The 20,431-nt window shown below is 53.1% G+C and overlaps 2 protein-coding genes across 2 annotated transcripts; one reads left to right on the forward strand and one right to left on the reverse strand.

The window, feature by feature from the left end:
* Positions 1 to 393: 393 nt before the first annotated feature.
* On the forward strand, positions 394 to 6,415 carry DNAJC5 (DnaJ heat shock protein family (Hsp40) member C5; the record flags this gene model as incomplete). The annotated part of the gene is made up of 4 exons (XM_084271377.1): positions 394 to 500; positions 3,515 to 3,728; positions 5,410 to 5,581; positions 6,077 to 6,415. The coding sequence occupies 4 exons, from the start codon at positions 394 to 396 to the stop codon at positions 6,178 to 6,180; spliced, it is 597 nt and encodes a 198-aa protein (XP_084127503.1). The 3' UTR covers positions 6,181 to 6,415.
* A 9,838-nt stretch (positions 6,416 to 16,253) lies between these two features.
* LOC311197697 (corticoliberin-like) lies at positions 16,254 to 16,646 on the reverse strand (the record flags this gene model as incomplete). Its single annotated transcript, XM_084271490.1, has 1 exon — positions 16,254 to 16,646. One exon carries the CDS (start codon positions 16,644 to 16,646, stop codon positions 16,254 to 16,256), a length of 393 nt encoding a protein of 130 aa, XP_084127616.1.
* Between the last annotated feature and the right edge of the window lie 3,785 nt (positions 16,647 to 20,431).

A 20,431-nucleotide genomic window follows, 5' to 3' on the forward strand; every position in this document is an offset into this window, starting at 1 on the left:
ATTATCTTAACACTGAGAAAGAAGATAGTAGCTTTCTGTGTACATACTATATGTAGTACTTACCTATAGCTGCACACTGTACCTCAGCTGGTGATACTGGGCTTTGGGAAAGGAGAGTTGGGTGTATATATGTAAAGCAGTGATTTTAGGGTGCCTGGTGCTGGGCTGAAAGTGTACCAATTGTCACTGATAATCCACTGAGGTTTGTCATTTCCTTGTATATTAAGAGCCTTTTGTTTTCAAAGCACATCTAAACCTTATAAAAGATGAACCTGCATGTGGAAGCTCTTGTTTACAAGGCTGATGGTAGTAATGAGGTCTGTGTTTTTCTTTTAAGTGTTTTTTTAATCTCCCTTTTGGCAGGGACCAGTTCTCTCTCTGGGATAGTTCGAGATGGCAGACCAGAGGCAACGCTCCCTCTCTACCTCTGGAGAATCGTTGTACCATGTGCTGGGCTTGGACAAGAATGCCACTTCAGATGATATCAAAAAGTCATACAGGTAAAGGCACAAGCTGGATGTGTGTTGCCCAACACCACAAGTAGCTTTGATTAAGTGTTCCAACAGGTGGCATGTTTATATATAGGGTCCAGTGGGTTTGTGTAAACCTTTTGTAAGAGATCCAGGTGAAAACATGGTTGGTTCTTGCTAAAATTGGTGTGAAAACATGCCTAGGCTGTGCATACATGTGCTGTTAATTGTTTACATCTCTTCTCTTGGAAGTTAAATCCTCAGTATCATTCTGTAAGCCTTTCTCTGAAGTTGCACAGAGTGTGAAGACAGTGTGATCAGAGTTTAATTCTTCATGTTACGTAGCCTTGGGTCTGGCTTGGAGACCAGGGATGTGCAGTGTTGCCCTTCTGTTCATCATTTCCACTTCTGGCAGAGTGAGGTAGGGGTGAAAGCTGCAAATAAAGATGGAAACTGAGTATCAACAATGGGTTTTTTTCTAAAAAATAAATTAAAAAAAAATCCATGTCAGATTTCTATGTGGAGTTACTATTTTTACAAGAGGATTTTTTACTTTATTTTGTTTCTTGGAGTTAGACACATGAAACAGCTTCACATTAACCAAAGAAAACCGACCAAAGGAGAGTCCTGTCACACTTTCCCTTTCCCCATTTCCCCAAAATCCGCTTAAATGCAACTGCACTTTCACCTCCAGATCGATCTGTGGGCTTGTTTTAGACCACTTGACAAGTGGCAATATATTTCACATTACACTAGGGGTCAGTAGTAACCTTTATATGAGGATCCTTCATTCAAAGTTGTTTCTTTTTGTCTTTAACACATACCCAATGTTTTCCCTTTCAAAGTTATATTTGTAGTATTGATGGCAGCTATGAGGTGAAATGTCTGAATAAACTGGGTCCACAGACTCTCCAAAATTTGCTGAGTCTTCCTAAGACCCTTGGGGGGAGTTGGAATTGATCATCTTCAAGTCTTTGCAACTGGAAAATAATTTTACCTTCTTGGGAGGAACACCCTGACTAAGTTTCTAGGGGGGAAGTGTCACTGCTTCTTACCTACGTGAATCTTCATCAAACCTTGTTTCCTCTGCAGCCCTTTTCCAAAAGGAGGACTGATACCCCCTGTTTTCAGTGTATAGGCTGAACATGGGGAGATACTTGCAACTCATTCAGCTGTGGCACAGACCTTTGTGTTTATCTCAGTGTTTTCTTACTGCAGAGTTGTCTTGGAAATGTCTGCAGGCTGCTTCTGTGTTTCTCAAATACAGAATCATGGAACCAGCTGGGCTGGAAGAGCCCCTTCAGAGCATGGAGTCCCACCACAGCCTCACCCTGCCCAGCCCACCTCCAGACCATGTCCCCAAGCGCTTCATCCACACGCCTTCTAAACCCCTCCAGGGATGGGGACTCCACCACCCCCCTGGGCAGCCTGTCCCAGTGCCTGACAGCCCTTCCAGTACAGAAACTCTTCCTGATCTCCAACCTGCATCTCCCCTGGGGCAATTTCAAGCCATTCCCTTTCCTCCTGTCACTGGTCACCCCAGAGAAGAGACCGACCCCGACACCTCTGCAGCCGCCTCGCAGGGAGCTGTAGAGAGCGATGAGGTCTCCCCTCAGCCTCCTTCTCTCAAGACTACAAAGCCCCAGTTCCCTCAGCTGCTCCTCACAGGACTCGTGCTCCAGACCCTTCCCCAGCTCCCTCTCTCTCCTCTGGACGTGCTCCAGCATCTCAACGTCCTTCCTGTAGTGAGGGGCCCAGAGCTGGACACAGCACTGGAGGTGCAGCCTCACCAGAGCTGAGCACAACGGAACTGTCCTGCCCTGCTGCTGCTCACACTGTCCTGACACAGCCCAGGATGCCCTTGGCCTCTGCTGCTGCTCACACTGTCCTGACACAGCCCAGGATGCCCTTGGCCTCTTGGCCACCCGGGCACGCTGCCGGCTCGTGTCCAGCCGCTGTCAGCCAACACCCCCAGGTCCTTCTCCCCCAGGCAGCTCTCCAGCTCTGCCCCCAGCCTGCAGCACTCTCTGGGCTTATTGTGACCAACGTGCAGGACCCAGTACTTGGCCTTGCTGAACCCCATAAAGTTGGCTTCTGCCCATGGATCCAGCCTGTCCAGGTCCCTCTGCAGAGCCTTCCTGCTCTCCAGCAGATCAATACTCCCACACAGTTCTGTGTCGTCTGCAAATGGGGTTTTGTGGTGACTTTCTGTAGGAGGATAAACACCTTTTTTGGTGGGGAGGAAATGTCACCATAGAATTCTGTATAATTTTTCTACGTGGAAGCACTCTGGTTGTGTTTGTAAGGAGGTATTTGACCATTTATTTCTACTAATCTCTATAAATAGCCTGAGCTGTGTCAGAATGAGCAAACTTATCAGTGTTCAATCTGATTTTCTGTGCCATCTATGGGTCTGTAACTGCTGTCATTTAGTTGTAAGAGATCTAGCACGATTAGGGGGAGGTACGTTGTGATTTCCTGATGTCTTGAAACTCTTTCTATTCTAGCAAGCCTTGAACTGAAAAGTACTTTGTTCCTGTACAGGAATTGGTGAATTAACCACAAGTGATTGTCTGGTCTATTTTTGTGTTCAGACCCTGCAGTTTAGCTGTGGCAGCTTGCTTTTATTTAGGCTTTGGTACTCTTAGACTTGTGGTGTGTCTTTTTTTCTGCTAGCTTAGTGTTTGCTTTAGCAGAAATAAAATTCACTGGTGGAAATTGCTGGAGCTGAGGGGTAGAAAAAAAAGAGGACTACTTTTTCTTCAGTGTCTATTTTTCTCCACTGAAATTTTTTGAGGGCCAAATCCAACAGTCTGAAGTCAGTCCTGTGAACTAAGCTGGACACCTCTGCAGCCTTTTGTTATCATCTAAGGAAGAATCATCAGGGAAGTTGAATCAGAGATGAAGGAAACCATCTGAAACTTGAAAGTCTCTCTTGAGTGACAGGCTGTGCAATGAAAGAAACCAAAACCAAACAGGAACCCAAATCCTGTTTTTTAATCTATAACAATCTCTCTCTCTTATTTTTTTCTTTTTTTCTGCAGGAAACTTGCATTGAAATATCATCCTGATAAAAACCCTGATAATCCAGAGGCAGCAGAAAAATTTAAAGAGATCAATAATGCACATGCCATATTAACTGATGCCACAAAGAGAAACATTTATGACAAGTATGGCTCTCTGGGTCTGTACGTGGCAGAGCAGTTTGGGGAAGAAAATGTGAACACATACTTTGTGCTATCCAGCTGGTGGGCAAAGGTAAATAAAAGGGCAAAGGGAGCTTATTCCAGATTGGTATTTACAACTCTTAGAGCTCCATTTGATAATTGTGTTTGGGGTGGGTCTTTTTGCTTTTGGGAATTGCTGGGTTTCTGGTGGCTGGGAACTCACCTTCTCTCTGTGTTGCAGTCTCTGGTTTGGAAGTATTTTTCTGTTAATCTTTCAGTGATACAAGCCTACTGAGCAAGACACAGGTTACTAAGAGAAGCCCAGAGCCTTGTAGTGGGTTTAAAAACGATGAGGGTTTGGGGGGTGTTCTCCTTGGTAACACCTGCTAAATGATTTTGCAAAAATGACTCCTGACCATAAACCTGAGTTCACACAGGACATCCTGATGAGCAGTATGCTTGCAGACTTACCCAGGGGCTGCCCCAAACACGTCACTTGTCTCATTTGAGAGACTCCAGGTTATTTGGTCACTTGCCCATCCTTGTTCTTGTGCAGCAGAGTGTCCCCACTATACCAAGATCACACAGCGAGCTTAGGTGTCCTCACAGATGGATGCAGAAAGCTGTCTGAACATTGTGTGCATGCAGCAGATGGAACAACTACTGTATAGATGCCTTCTAGGAGTCCTCTGCCACCATCAAGGAGTTACTGCATTTTACTGAACTTATTTTTAATTGAAGCATAAGATGCTTCTGTCTTGTTAAGTAACACGTTGTAAAATCACCTCACTTACCCAAAAGCACCAAAACTTGCATGCTGCATGTCATACCTTCCTCATACTGAGCTGGGCTGGGGTTTTGTGTTTCACAGTTCACATGACAGCAGTCTGCTTGCTCAGAAAATAGTAAGTGAGGACGCTATGAAACCGTAACTGCACCAACTGACTCAGTGACATGATGCTGCTCACAGTGCTTTGTGGCTAAAAACCTTTTCCTAGTTTCACTGGTTCCTTTGTCTCCCCGTTGCCAGCATTGCCTCCATCTCCTGTTCCCCCTGCAGTGAGGGAATAGCAGCATCACTGTGCTGGTTTCCTATCTTTACATTATTTTTTGTTCCCAAACAATGGCCCAGCAACCGATCTGAATGTTTTAACTCTGCCCGTTGCTGCTGTGATCCAGAACCTGGCAGAGCTGGCTAGCTTTGAGCTGTGAGTTGCTTCACGTGTTGGTAGCATCTAACCTCAGCTCCCCCAGCTTCATGCAGTGTGGGGAGCTTTGCAGCCATGCCTACAGCCTTGGGCAGGTCCAAGTTCCTGCTGTAAGGACATCGCGACCTGTGCGTCAACTGGCTAATGTAAGTCTTTTCCAGGGTTATTTATGCAGGCTACAGTCTGTCCTGATCTATTGTACATCTAGATTTTAATACAGATAGACTTCTTCCACCTGTATCTTCTATGGGATGTAGCAGAACAGTCTGCTTAAACCTAAATTACAGGAATTCTTTGAGTAAACCCTGTTCACCTCAGTGTGACACATTGAGAGCCATGGCCAGTTTTGCACCTATTTTTTAATCTTAGTGATGATGTATGAAACGATAGCTGGTAAGTTCTGTCTCTGCACTGTGATGATGTATGAAACCATAGCTGGTAGGTTCTGTCTCTGCACTGCTGGATTTTTGGCCTCTGGTTTCCATCTCTGAGTCTCACAAGCTCAGTGGTCACGGCACAGTAGGCTCAGGTTATGAATATTTCTTCATCTTTTGTCCTCCCCAGGCCTTGTTTGTGTTCTGTGGGCTCATCACAGGCTGCTACTGCTGTTGCTGTCTGTGCTGCTGCTGTAATTGTTGCTGTGGGAAGTGTAAACCTAAACCTCCCGAAGGCGAAGAGCAGGAATACTACGTCTCGCCAGAGGACTTGGAGGCACAGTTGCAGTCAGATGAAAGGGGTAGGTAAAAAACCACCATGAGATTTCTAGAATGGTCTCCAGTCTCTGACTGAGTGCTGGTTGAGGAGCAGAGCCTGCTTCCCTGAGATCAGCAGGGGTCTCTGAGTGATGGTCAGGGAATAATGTGAACGCTGGAGATAAACCTGCTGAAAACTCCCTGGATGGTCTTCGCTGTGCCCCTGTGATTCTGTGATCATTCAAGAAGTTGCAGAGCTGTGTGGATGCTCTGATCCTGTTTTTAGTGGGCATGGCTGCGTGGGTGTGAGGGTCAGCTGCTCTTAGAGGAAGAAGGCAATGTAATACATGTTCCACGTGTAGACTGGGGTCAGATGATGGTGTGTGCAGACCGACAACCAGTAAACGACCAGCGTGCTCTTTGGGGAGTGTCAAACTGTGTTATCAGAGTGTTGCAGGGAGATGTAAGTTCTGTCTGCCAAAGCATAAGGTGCTGGGTTTTGCCCTTGGGTGTGCTAAACCTTTTGTCTCCCTTTCCAGAGGCCTCAGACGCACCTATTGTGATACAGCCAGCATCTGCCACAGAGACGACCCAGCTGACAGCTGACTCTCACCCCAGCTACCACACCGACGGATTTAATTAAGTTAAGGAAACGCTATCATTAGGATGGATTAAAACCAACCCAACCCAAACCATGGCCAACACTAGAATCATGAACATTAGAAGTAGAGAACGGGGAGGGGGAATAACTCTGCCACAGTAAGAGGGCAGCTTTCCAACCTGCCAGAGATATTTTGTAATCCCTTCAGCCTTTTGTCACCTTTCAGTGTCGTATCTGGACGATACGTGAAGTGCTGTAGCATGCAGTATTTAAAGCAGTTTAGCTACGGTCTTATTTGTTTCTTATTTTCTTTTTTTCTTGGTTTTTTTTCTTCCTTTTCTTGTTTTTTTTTTTTTTTTATAGCATGTATGGAGTTATGTTAAATGTCTGTGGTGTAACGTATTGAGTTGTCACAATGTAAGTGTGATGGAGACATTCTGCATTTTAAGCAGTGGTACTGGCCTAAAAATGAGGTTTGAAAAGTTTCACAGAAGCCACCGTTCTTCTGCACAGCTGAGCTGTGGAGGGACCTTTAAAAGTTCACCCTTTTCATTGGAGTGCACCAAACCAGTTCCTTTATTCCTCCTTCTATTCCTGCGTTGGGATCTGAGCAAGTTTACAAAGCCAAGAACCAAAAGAAATGCCAGTCCCACAGAGCTGGAAGCCTCTCTGATGCTGGTTTTCAGCTTAAAGAAATCCATCTTGGAAAATAAAAAGGGAGAGGTTCCAGTCTTTGAATGGTGAATCGATGAACAGCTCTTTGCCTGTGAGGTGACGGTGTAACTGCAAACTGTAGTTTGCCACAAAACCGACTGTGACCAGGGCTTATTTGGTGGTGGTGGTGGTGGTATTTTAACATCAAGCACAAGTCTGGTTTGGTTTGAGTTCAGTTGTTTTCCTGAAATGCTGGAGACCAGATAGTGCAGCTTTTTTTGAATGCGTGAGAATCTTAAAGTGAAACCAGTCGGTGGGTTTTCACTGAGCACATGAGTGAAATGCAGCTGGGCAACAGCATAAATGTGTTAAAAAAAGATGGGTTTTTACCAATCTGTTCTAAAACCCTTTGGGATTCTGATAGACAAATGGGGTATGTAAGTGTCAAATGTTTTTAAAGCTTTTATAACACGCTAGCCCTTTTAATTTTCTCATGAATACCTTTGTGGGATACTTTAATGGATTTTTTTAAGAACAAAACACCTTTCTTTTGTGTTTATATTGTATAATTTGCACATTGTCTTGCAGTTAGGTCTGTTTACACCTGTATTTTTCTTTTCCTCAGAACAATTATGGGGAAACCATGGAAAGGTTTCTTGTGCTCTTTTGAAACCAAGTCGTGTTTGAGCGTTGCTCTGGAACCTGGGATTTGTTGAGATCTAACTGCTTAGAAAGCATTTTTTGGGGGCAGCAGCTGAATTGCTGGTGTATTTTGTTGTGGGTAACCTTGCTTAAGATGTTACAGAGTCAGGGTCTAGAGCAGCTCCCAGAGAACACTTGGCACTTTTTAACAGTTCATTGCAGCCTGTTTCATTTCGATACGTGTGGGTTTATATCACGATGCCTCTACTGTCCTGTGTGTGTCCCCCAATCCCCTGTGTTCATTTATCACCTCTTTCTGTTGGGGCTGTTTGCAGCCTTCCACACTGTCTTTTCCTTGAAGGTCTGTCCTGCTGCTCTTGCACAAACTCCAGGTATTAACGTTCCAGCGGGGTAAAGCGCTGTCGGTCTGTAAGGAGGAAGGCTCTCCTGCCAGAGAACACTTCTGAATGTATTTTCACACTGTTTTTGCATGAGCTGGAAACGATGGAGCACATAAAATCAGATGTGAAACCGTGGTGAACATCCTGAGTAGAAGAGAATGCCGAGTGAGGGGTGGTTGCACGCTCGGGCTTTCCTGTAGCTGTTGGTACAAGCACGTCTGCCTGCATGTGAGCTTGTGGCAAATAAGCATGCTTTTGATAGCACATCAGGTCCTGAAGATTCAGAAAGGAATGTTGTTTTGACTTAACTGGCTAGATTTCAGTAGCACACTCATCAGGGCCTTCACTCCTTCGTTGATAAGTCCTTTTAGACCTGAACCTTGGTGTTTTTACTGGAAGATGCTTTCAACTTTTCCAGTCGGGAACACTCGCTCGGGTGGCCTTGAGGACAGTCGTGTATCATTTGGTTTCAGGTCCTTACTTAATTACTCAAGTCTTTCTTTCACCCCTTGGAACAATTTTAAGGCTTAACAAAAACAATGTCACACTGGCTGCCCTCACAGGTCTTTCCTGAAGCCTGGTGATGGTGAATTGCACACTGCAGTACGCTGAACACCTGCGGGCTTTATCCCCTGAAAACTCGCTGGTTGAAACTGCCCTTATCTGTTACAGATTATAGATTATATTCTTGGCTTTAAGAGAAAATAAAGTGTTAGGGGTGGGGTTCTGGCTTTGTAAATGAGTGTAGCTGGTCAGAGTGATTTGGCTGAGTGAGGGTGAGGCTGTTCCCTGCGTACCAGAGCTTGTCCTGCTCCCTGTCCCCCTGTTCACCCGGGTCGTTTCGGTTGTTGCTCCACTGTGGAACAGCAGTGACCCCCCGATGCTGGGGGCTGCTTGTCAGTGTGAATTTGGAATAATACTCTTTATTTCTTAACCCCTCTGGGCTATTCCCACTGAACCAGAAAGGCTGGTGGGTGGTTGTGGCTCCAGGGAGGTGTATAATGCTCCTGGGGTCGGAACCGAAACGTGGGGCAGCAGGTGAGGGTTAGAGGCGATTCCGTTACCGGGGGGAAAAGGCAACATCCAGGGTGAATATGTTGGCTTGGTGCTTTGCTTAGCAAGGCACAGGTTGGAGAGAGACTGCTTTCCTCTCAGATGGGTCTGTGGGTGTTGTGTGGATAGTAAATTAGTCTGTGTGCTGTTACGTGCCAGAATGATGTGTTAGATGCTGCGAGGGAAACTCCCCTGAGAGCCCGGTTACAGGGAATGATGGAAAGCCACGTTTTTAGCTGCCTAGTCACGGGCTTTGAATCTTGGTTTAGGCTTGCCTGTGTTGCTCTACAACCTCTGAATTCAGGATTATCATGTTTTAATTTAGTTCTTCTTGAACTGCAGAAGAAAGCTACTTAAACACTGCTGCTTTGAACCAAACCGTGTATCATCGGAAGCTGCGCCGGTTAATGCCTGCTCCTGGTGGTGTGCAGGGGCATCCCGGGCTCCAGCACCAGTTGCACTTAATCATGGCCAAGTCAAATCCTAGTGAATGCAAAGTTATACTGGAAATAATGGTTAGAAGTCTGGTGCAGGTCGGTTCTGAGCTGGGGCGGATGGGCTGCGGTGTCCCTGACGCGGCGTTGCGGGCGGAGTGTTTCCCTCCAGAGCCCAGCCCGAGCGCTGTCGGTCTCAGCTCAGCGTGTCGCCAGAGTTCAAACTTGAGCTTTGATTTTTACTTTGTTGTTGTTGTTTCTTAAGAGTTGTATCATTGTTTTTTATGAGTTGCCTGAGGCCTCAGTGTCAGGACATCGGCCGTCTCCATCTAGCTCATCGAACCTCCTCGGCACCAGTTGTCAGAGCACTTGTAACTCCTCCTGATGAGGAGCACTACTGGGGACAACCTGATCTGGAGACCTTCTGCTGGCTGGTGTTAAGGACCACTGACTATTCCCGAGTTGTTGTGTTGTGGGGAGAGCCATCCATAGCTTAGGGTGAGTAGGGAAAGCTCCTGCATCCCTCCCGCCCGCGGTAGAGCTGCCAGAGAAGGAGGTGGTGCTGGACCAGTGGTGCTGGACCGGTGGTGCCCCATCCTCCCTGGGGATGGAGAAGTCCCCAGCGCACTGTAGTACAACCAGTTGTACGCTTCACTTGAAGTGAACCAAGGGGCATGGTGCCCCTTAAATGCCAGTTTCATTTTGTTAGTGATGTTTGTAGGAACTTCTTAGCTATTTATCTGTACATAAACCCACGTAACCCTCCGTGGCGTCCCATCAGGTGTAGATTTCTGCTGTTTTAGAGCCATGTTACCTTTTTCAGTCTTATTTTTAGATTTGTAATGTTTTTAAACTGCTTTAGATATTAGTGCTCATAGTGTTCTTAAAACAACGTGATGCTCTTGGAGGTTTGGGTGAGCACAGCCTGAAACAGAAACACCTGCTGTGGGGGACAGTGGAGAAATACCAAGTCCTGCAGCAGTCAGGGCAGCACAGTGTTCCAAACCCTTCCTGTCACCCTATAAACACTACAGGGGTAATCAGGGTGGGGGCCTGCCTGGAAAGATGTTCCTGTCCCATCCCTAACGCAGTTGTGTGGTGCAGAGGGATGCCAGCACCTTCTTCTGGGGGGGTTGTATCAGAATGTGCTCCCTGAGCGCTTTTTTTTAGGTGCCCTTTGGAATTCTTGATGTTTCCAGGTAATTTAGGGGATGTGTTTGTGCTGCAGGCTTGTCCTACCCCATGCAAGTGGATATTGGTGGCATGTTTAACAGGAGATTCTTGGTCAGGGGGACTTCTGCAGCCCCCACCTCGTGTGAGCAATGCTGGACTCTGTTTAAATATGCATTAATCTTAGAGCACTGAAGTGACACCCCCCCCAGTGCCAGTGTGTCTAGTGTGAGGCTGGTATAAACACGCTTAATCATCTGATGCCGCTTCTCTGTATGATAGTGGAGGTCACCTAGTTTGTAGTGTCTCATTCCACCCAACAACTGCTTAAAATACCTTGAGAGAAACAAAACTGAGAGCTAACGAGGTGGCAGAAGATGTGTCAGTGTTAAAAGTCTTGCAAGACCCCTGGTCTGCTCCCCGTCCTGCGTTGGGAGGCTTCACGTGCTGCCTGGGACTTGGCAGGACTGCAGCTGCCCTTCCCTCCCTGGAGGATGCTCTCTCCACAAGAAGCAGCCGTGTGTGGGGGAAGCTGCCTGCCGATTGCACAAGCCAGATGCCATGAATCTGGAAGACAAACCTTTGCTTGGAAATCAAATGCCAACGTTCCACATGCACAGTTGATTTTGTTGCTAAAAAAAAAAGGCTAGATGCTGGGAATTTCTGGTGGTGTTATATATATATATGTATATGTATAGAGGAAGCTCTTATATAAAATGGCCATTCATCCTCCAGTGCTGTTGTCTTCTCTGCTCCCTTTCCCCCACAGCCAGCCACGTGCGTGCACCTTGCAGTCTGTGAGCGGTTCCTTGTCACACCTGCCCCTAAATTTAACCAACTACTTGAATTCTGGGAGCTGCCCCTTTGTCTGCAGAGCTCTGCCTGCTCCAGCTTCCCTTCAGAGGAGGGGAGGGAAGGGAAGCCCAGCGTCCCCAGGCGTTGTCTCTTGGACTGGGGGTGGTACACGGGGTGTTGTTAAACGCAGTGGATGTGCTTCTCACTGGGGGTGTGGCAGGACACCTTGATTTTGGGGTCTTCCCTTCCACCAGGTCGTGCTCCCCAGAGCAGGACTCGGTGAGCTCACAGAGCAAGGTCCAAACCCACGCTGTAGGCTTCGGGTTGCAACATCATGTGTGTGTACCTATGTATATATGCACATATGTATATATTTATACAACAGGTGTGCACCTAGTACTCGCTGCTGTTTTTTCTTTGGTGGTAAAAACGTGAAATTTGGCTCAAAGTACTTCTGTGACCTCTCAGCCAGACAAGCAGAAGGGGTGATGAGGTTTGTGTGTCCGGAGTTGCACTTTCTCCTTTCAGCTGCAGGAAAAAAAAAAACCCCAAAGGAGATCTGTGGGGTGAAATGAGGGGTGAAGGAAGCTGGGGGAGGATCCTGGTGTGTAAATAAATGGGTGGTACAAATGGGAGAGCTGTGCTGTTGGAAAAGGAAAAGCAATCTTCTGCTCCCAAGGTTCTCCCCCCTTGCTCAGGTGAGCTTTACCCATGGACAGCGTGGTGTGTGCACACAGCCTGGGCCAGGCTCTCGCCTCGCAGGTCGGGTTTGTGGGGACGTGGGGTTAGTGCCAGTCACAGAACTGAAGGGAGGTGATGGCCAGTGTGGTTGTGACCAGCACAGACCTGAGTGCCACCAGCTCACTCCTGGTCCTGCCAGGCAGAGCCCACTCCCGGCTCTCCACAGCCTTTCCATTCCAGGGGCTGCTGCCCGGCACACCGAGCTGCACGGCAGAAGAGGGGGGGGGGAATATTGGGGGGGTTCCTTTATCACTTACACATTTGAAGTTCTGTTTGTGTCTGTCATGGATGAGCTCTGAGGTGTGCCAAGTCCCCAACACTCCATGTTTCCTCTCCTGGATGCGTGCTGCCTGAGCCCATCGCTCCCATTCCTTCGTTCCCCCATCCCCACCTTCACCCATGTTTCTGGGGCCGGGTGTGGATGGTTTGGTTTGTGTTCCCACAGGCATCCAAGGAGGTTTATGTTCATTTTGCATGTGAGCAAGGCCCTGAACTAAGTAATTCATCATGGGGTTTGGTTGTATCAGCCTCTATGAAGCCTGAGGGAGCTCAGGACACCAGGAGAGAAGGTGTTCTGTGCTTGCGCTGTCCTGCAACTCGGGCAGGGTGGGGGGAGCCCATCTTTTAAAAAACAAAGGATTAAAAAAAAAACCCCAAAGCCCCACAATCTAAATATAAATGCATCTGGAAAGCAATTATAATATAGACATATATATATTTTGTTATGTTACTAAAGGACCATACTTTGACCTGTCTGTAAGTAGATGTGGCTGTCTGAACTCTGTGGATTGTAACACTCGATACTACTGAGCTCCTGTACATACACACAGTTAGGGCAGAAGGAGTTATTTTCTGTTTTAGCATGGTAATTTGTGTATTGTATGTCTGAATATAAACTAAAATAAAGATTGCTAAGTTATCTGAAACCACTGTTGTAAAATAAATGTTTTCAATGCAGCAACGTGCGTCGGCTTCTTCTTTCCTCACCTGTGGAACTCCTCGCAGGAGGAAGGGGCTGCCCAGCCTGAGGGACCTGGAGCAGCTGGGACATGGTGGTGCCTTTGGGTGGGATGTGGGGGTTGTTTGGGGGGTTGTTTTTTGCCTGCTGAAAGCTTTATTTGCAGCAATATTTAAGATTATTTGGTTAACTGTGTGGCCAAAGCTCCTGTAAACCAGTTTGGAAACGTGTGGAGCCAGGAGTTGGACTTGATGATCCTTATGGGTCCTTTCCAACCCAGGAGACTCGGTGTTGGGGCGGTGGGGAGGCCTCCTGCCCCCCCCCCCCAGCAGCTCCTGGGCTCTGCCCATGAGATGGGAGCCTCTGCCCCCTCTGGCACCCACCATCTCCATCATCTTTTGAGCATGAAAAGCCAAACCCCTTCGTATGATGCCAGATGGCAGCAGGTATTGGGGTGTAAATTCGAGTTATGGGTGTCAGGCAGTGTGGGAGGTGATTGCAGGGTGCTGGGGAAGGGGCCAGCAGCTCCTGCCTCCGTGGGGGTCTCTGTCTGCACTAGAAATGCCCCTTTCTGAAGGTGCTGACATCATCAGACTGGGCTTTGCTGCTGGTGAAGAGACAGAAGCCAAAGTGAGCACAAGATGTGTCAAACCTGAGACCTTTCACAGCCAGGAAGGGGATCGGGCAGCAGAAACCTGAGTCCCGCACCTGACAGCGAGGGGGCACCAGCGGCTTCTCCTGCCCCTTCGGCTTCCCCGGGATCGGCCCTTTTCCAGAGGTTAACTCCACATCTGCTGGAAGCCCCATGGAAAGAGGTAAGCACGAAATCAGGCTGCTTCAACTCCTTGTGTGCTCCCTGGAAGGAGTCACCTGCTCCCAGCCCTGCTCCGCTCCCCGTGGGATGCTTCCCTGGGCGGGGTTGGTCCCATGGGCAGCCAGAGATGGGAATTGTCCCAGCTGAGTAGGGACCATTTGGGCTGGGTTTTGCTGGGAATTCTCCCAGGGTCAGGCACACTCTGGCTGCACTGCCCCAGGGTGCAGAGGGATGGTGGGTCTGGCTGTTGAGACAAGGCAGCGTTCTACTGAGACTTCTGCTTGGGGTGTTCTGGTGACTGTTTCCCCCTCAGCACAAACTTCACTCCTCCATGTGTCCTTTTGGGGGTTGTATCAGGGGCTGCTTGTGTGTATCAATCTAATTTTCACCCCAGCCCAGCTCCATCTTGCCCCAGTGATGCAGCACAGCCCCACGCCGGCAGCACAGGCAACGTGTTTGGGGGAGAGGGGGTTGGGGCAGTGTGGGGGCTGTGGCCCAGTGCAGGACAGTGTGAGGAGGAAGAGGACCAGGACCCCTCGGTGGGGTGTGTGGGGGGCTGTGATGCTCTTGCTGCTGATGCTCTTGCTGCTTGCCCAGGCTTGAGTCTTCCTTGGGAGCCACCGAGCTCAGGCTCCGTTAAACCCTGTCCCACGCTGCTGGTGGTGACACTGACCTGCTGGGTGGCTGGGAAGTGGCTGTCAGAGCTGTTTGCAGTGGTGCTGGAGGAGGAAAAGCCTGATGGGGGCCTGGGGAGCAGCTCCCAGCCTGGGGCTCAGAGCAAACCCTGTTTCTAAGAGCTGTGTCTGCCCCAGGGAAGCTCCTTGGCTGCTCCTTGCTTGGGACCCACCAAGCCCCTGTCCCTGGTGCAGTGTCCCAGAGAGGAACGTCCCCTTCAGCCCCCGAGTAGCTGCTCGATGCCTGGTGGCACCTGGGGGCACAGTGGTGCTGGGGACCCCAGGGAGGCAGCCCCAGCCCCAGCCTCTGGCAAGGCTTGGGGTGGGTGGCAGTGCCAGGGCTGCTGTGGGCTCCCATTGCACTGGGGATCACGGGGGTGGGGAAGGGGGTTGTGCATCCTGCTTGGATGCTGGCATCCTTCCCTTCAGTGAGGCAGCAAGGGGGGAGGTGGGACGCCCCCCCCCCCTTGCAGGAGAATGGACCCACACACTCAGCTGTCCACTGCTTGTGCCCCAGGCCACCCCCTGAGTGCTCCTCTTGCCTTAGGCTGCTGCCATCACCCTGGAGCAGCAGAAATCCTCCTCCTCTTCCTTCCCCTGGGTCTGGGGGCCTCAGCTCAGCTGCTCCCAGACTCCCCCCCCACCCCAGCTTTCCAAAGGGGGTTAAAAGTGCTTCTGAGCCGCTCCAGCCACCTCAGCCTGTGTGTAGTTGCCTCTGGTTTAACACACTGTTCCTCCCTTTCCATGTGGTAATTACAGCTTTTATGGATTCCTTACCTTCCCTGAAGGGAGAAAAATGAACTTTTAGGGAAAAACCCACCCAGCCCACAGAGCGATCGTGGTGCAAGGAGCAGCCCAAGCAGCAGCTTTGTCCACCAGCTCCAGAGCAGATTGAACTTGGTTTGAGAGCCCCAGGGCTGCTCTCCAGGACCAGAGCTACTGCTAGGACAGCCCTGGAAGGAGGATGAGGAGGATGAAGGACCTTCAGGTCCCTGTGGGATGCTGGTGTGATGGTGCTGGGCTCGTGGGTGATGCTGAGCTGTGGTGGGGCATCATCACACAGGTCACAGCCCAACTGACTAGAAGCCCTCGTGCAGGACTGACCACAAACTCCACTGCAGCAGGAGCTGCCCCATCCCCGTGCCCAGTTGTTTGTGCAGCCCCACTTCTCATTGTGCAGCTGGATGGTTTCACACACACGTGTGTGTGTGTGTCCCTGTGCACACGTGTGTCCCACTCTGCGGGGGCTTCGGTCCTCGGGCAGGAGAGGTGCAAACCTCACCACTCAGAGCGGTTTAGGCTGGTGCTGCTCACCCAGGGATGCATTTGGGATGGCTCTGCAGTTCTAGGGGACACCTTTTTTTTGGGTCTGTGGGTGGTGGTGGGGACAGAGCAGCTCTGAGAGGGGAAAGGATGTTCAGTACCCCCAGTTAGTGCACTGTCGGTGTGTCAAAGCATTCCCAAAGCATTCCCAGACCCTGTGTGTGTGGAGGGGATGGATCAGAGGGCTCAGGGTTGAGGCAGGGGGCAGAGGAAAGGGGGCTGGGGGGGGACACGTTAAGCACAAGAGCACAGCAGTGGGGCAGGTGCGAGGGCAACTTTAATGCACAACAGCGAGAGCAACACGCGGGACGCAGCGACAGGGACCCCCCACCGGGCAAGGAGGGGGGGGGCACAGCTCCAGCCCTGCCCGGGCAGCATTCCCCCCCCCCACCCTTCGCTCTGCCATGGCTGCTCGCTAAGGGGTTGGTCTCCTTCCTCATCCCCCACAGCCCATCCTCATTTCCCTATACTTTGGAGCAAGAGCTTGTTGCTGAGCGCCTTCTGGGCCAGTCTCTCCTCCCGGGACATCTCCAGGAACTCCCGCAGGAGGTGGAAGGTGAGATCCAGGGAGTTGGGTTTCCCGTCTCGCCTCTTGCCGGTTTGCAGCCCCCGGGGGCTCCGGGGGACCGGGCTGGGCTCTGCCCCACGGGGCTGGCACAGTCTTTGAGGCAGGGGACCGGCGTCGGGGGCCGGGGGTCGCGGGGCTCCCGGCCAGGACTCCCAGGTGGGTTGGGGGGCCAGGGTCAGCCTTCGGGATGCGCCCCGGGGCCACTGCAGGGGCGAGCAGGTCTCCGAGGGCAGGAAGAGCAGGACGAGGACGGAGGCAGCTGAAATCATCCTGACCCGCATCGCAGCCGCTCCGGGGCCAGATGCCTGCAAGAACCCCCCACCCCCACCCCGGACCCCCACATCCCCCCCCCCGCTGCGGTCAGGGGGGCACTCCAAGGACTTCACACGGTGGGGGACTCCTGCCCCAGGGATGAGACCCTCCCTGGGGACAGAGCCCCCCGGGAACAGGATCCCTAGGGATGGAACCCCCCCACCCCCGCAGATGGGACCCCCCTTCCCTTGTCCCGGGGACGGGACACCCCTCCCACCCCCCCAACCCGGGGGATGGGGCAGCCCTGCTCCCGGCATGGGGCACCTTTACCGCTGGGACCCCCCGGGGTCTGGGACTCCCCCCTCCCCAGGGTGTGTGACCCTCCTCCTCCTAGCACAGGACCCCACCGGGGATGGGACCCTCCTTGCCCTGGGGCATGGGATACCCCCCACCCCGCGCACGGGACCCCCAGGACCGGACACCACCCCGGGTTTGGGACCCTCCCTCCCCGAGCCAGGACCTCCCGTGGCGTGGGTGTGTTGGGGGTGGGGTGGGGGTGTGTTGGGAGGGGGGAGGGGGTGGGAGTGTGTCTTCTGCCCCGGTTCCCCGGCCCCGCTCACCGCTCGCCGCTCCGCCCGGCAGGACGCACCGCGCCGCCCGCCCGCCACCGCGCTATATAGGGGCGGCGGCGCCCACGTGACCGCGCTATAGCCGGGCGGCGCAGCGGGGGCTCCCCCCCGCCCCCCCCAACCCCCCCCCCCAAACCTGCGGGCCGGGGCGGTGGGAACTGTCCGCGGTGCTGAACGGCCGCGGCTGAGGGGCGGGAGCCGGGGAGGGGGCGCGGGGGAGCGGGGTGGGTGTGTGGGGGAGAGTTTGGGGGTAACGGGGGTGCGAGTCTGGGGGGGGCACTTGGGGGGCGCGGGGGTGCGAGTTTGGGGGTAGGCGGGGGGAGAGGGACTTGAGAGGCTGGGGGTATGCGGGGCTGTGGGGATGTATGGGGGGGTGTGGGCAGGGGGGGGTGTGAGGGGGCATGAGGGGTTTGGGGGGGGGGTGTGCGCCAGGGAGGGCAGCTGCGGGGGTGAGAGCGAGCCGGGGGGGTGAGGGGGGGTCTGTGTGCGTGAAGGACCCTCCACGTGCGATGGGGGTGAGTGGGGCGCAGCAGCATCACTCGGCTGAGCCCCCCACTCCTGCTCCCACACCGGGACCGGCTTTCCAGGCGCTCAGACCCCAACCCACGCTGGTTCCCCCAGGAGCCCCCGAGGAGCATCGTGTCCCGCCAGGGCTGAGCCCACCCGGGGGTCCCGCCGGGGCGCTCAGGGGTGTTTGCCGGGTCGGCCCCCAGCTCCGCAGAGCTCTGCTGCCCGGGGAAAGTTTCCCCAGCAGCGCCGGCGGCTCCTGGGGAAGTCGCCGGGCGATGGCAGCCCTGGCACCTCCCGAGTGATTCATCTCCTGGGGTCACGCAGGAAAACTTCACTTCAGAAGTGCAAATGTGCTTCCGGAGCCCCATTTCCCCGCGGGCAGAGGCCAGAAGGCACATTCCATCCCTGGCCGGATCGGGTGCACCCCTCCAGACCCGACCCGGGATCCATCCGTGGGGTTCATCTGCCTTTTTCCTCCCTCTCGCCCTCCCTGTTGGAGTTTCCATTGCTCAGCACTCAGAGCTCATCAGTCCATCTCACTACAGTGCTGCTGCCTCTGAAATTACAATTCCCTCATGAGGAATACACATTTCAGGGGGAGGGGGAACCCCAAAACACCCCACATGAGGTGGAATTGGAATCCCCTTCCCCACCCCCCAGCTCCTCCAGGTCAGGAGCCACCCACAATGCGAGGGCTCCTCTGCTTTCTGGAGGGTCTTCTGGGAAGGGGTATGGGGATTTGTGGGAGCTGGGGGCTCCCCCCGTGCCCCTCCAACTGCAAAATAACTCCTGGCAGAAGCAAAGTGGCCGTGGGGTGGGAGGGAGGGAAGGAGGGAGGGGGGAGCATCCGCCTGCCGCTCGCTTTGTGCCTGGTGCATTGTGTAAGGTCCTTTTCTCCACTGAATCATCACGAACCGCTGCCGTCTCCAGCGCTCCACCTGCGCCTGCCCTGCCCTCGGCCCCCCAAAGCCTGACCCCCACTGTGCCAGTGCCCAGCCTGTCCCCGCTGCGCTGGCAGGAGCCCTTGGCTGGGGCTGCTGCTGCCCTGCCTGCAGCTCCCAGGGCTGCCCCCCCGCCAGACCTGGGGATGCTGAGGGTGAACGTGACCCCCAGATCCCAGGAGGAGAAGGCAGCGGCTCCACCGGGACTGGAGTCCTGGGCAGGGACTCCTGGCACAGTCTGGTGTCAGAGACAGAACTTGGTGGGTGCTGGTGCTCTCCTGCTTGCCCTTCAATGCCCCCCCTGCCCCAGCCTGCCTGGCCTCTCCCTGCTGTGGGGCAGCGTTGGTGCCACACAGCCAAGTGAATCGGGGGTGTATTTTTGCATAGGCCAAGCAGAGGGACAGGCGACCCCAGGCGATGCCTTGGGGCTCCAGGAGCTGAGCGAGCCAGGCACCCCCAGCCAGGGACCCCTCACTGCAGCCCCTCTCTAGGGGATGGGTGTCCCAGCAGAAACAATTCCGGATGCTGCCCTGCCCGCGGGGCTGGGGTCTCCCTGCAAAACTCCTTTGGCCCCATCTCCTGGGGCTCAGGAGGAGCCAGTGGCTCCAGGCAGGGCTGCTGCTCGGGCACTGACACCCTCACAGCCCGGAGCAGACACAGCTCTGCTCATCCCTCACCCCCCGGCCAGCGCTGGGGCTGGTAACGCTTCAGACCCATTTGCTTGAGGATTAGTCATTTAACTGTAGGCAAGACAGTGACTCCGGTGAGTGTATCTTGTGCTTGGGTTTTATTCAGGAAGCTCAACTTGGGAAATTTAACAGAAAATATGACTTTATTCCCCCCCCCCCTTCATAAATTACTGACACGTTCAGCGCTGAAGGGCCCCGTGTGCTGCCTGGGGATTCATTATCGTCACTTTCAGGGATGTCACTGTCTCTTCCTCTAGTCAGGAGTGTGAGGAGCGACGTGTTAATGATGCTTTCAGGGATGCCAACTTCACCCCTCGGCTGCGCTCACTGGCTCGCAGAGGTAGGGATCCGGCGGCCTCGCAGCTGGTGGGAGCCAGAGAGGCTCCTAATTAGGCGCTTTTAGCGCTCGGAGCCTCCTGTCTCGTGACCAGCGAGTCGCACGCAGCACCCGCTGCTTTGCCGCCTGTGAAAGCTTCGGCACCAACGTGTGGCCCAGCTTCCAGCAGCTTCTCCTGAGGAACGGGTGGGATTTGTGGACCGTGGTCCCCCCCCTTCGCTCCTTAGGGGCTGGAGCCCACCCCAGCCCTTCCCCACTGCCGCGAAGACCCGCGCCAGCGGCCACGCGTGTGGCGCCGAAGGGCTGCAGCGAACTGCGGGGCCCCTCTGCTGCCCTGCGTTGGGTGTGGGGGGGATTGTGGTGCTGGTGGGGGCTGGCGCTGCCCGTCCCGCTCTGGAGAAGGCACCTCATGGGCTGACGAACCTGAGATTGACCCTTATGTTTCACCATTCTCAGGTTAGACAGTCCTCGAGGTGCCTCCCGCTTGGGCAGCCGCCGAGCCCCGTGCCCCACGCCCTGTGCCCTGTGCCCTGTGCCCTGTGCCCCATGCCCCATGCCCCACACCCCGTGCCCCACACCCTGTGCTTGGAAGACCCCAGAGGATTTCCAGGGAGAAGGTGCTGGTGGGAGGCTGCGTTCCCCTGGGGCTGCCTTGATACACAGGGCTGAGGCCGCTGTGGGACAGGGGGAAGGGGGTGTCTGGCAGGG

This window comes from Gallinula chloropus (assembly GCF_964237585.1).
Source record: "Gallinula chloropus genome assembly, chromosome: 16".
Taxonomy (NCBI): domain Eukaryota; kingdom Metazoa; phylum Chordata; class Aves; order Gruiformes; family Rallidae; genus Gallinula; species Gallinula chloropus.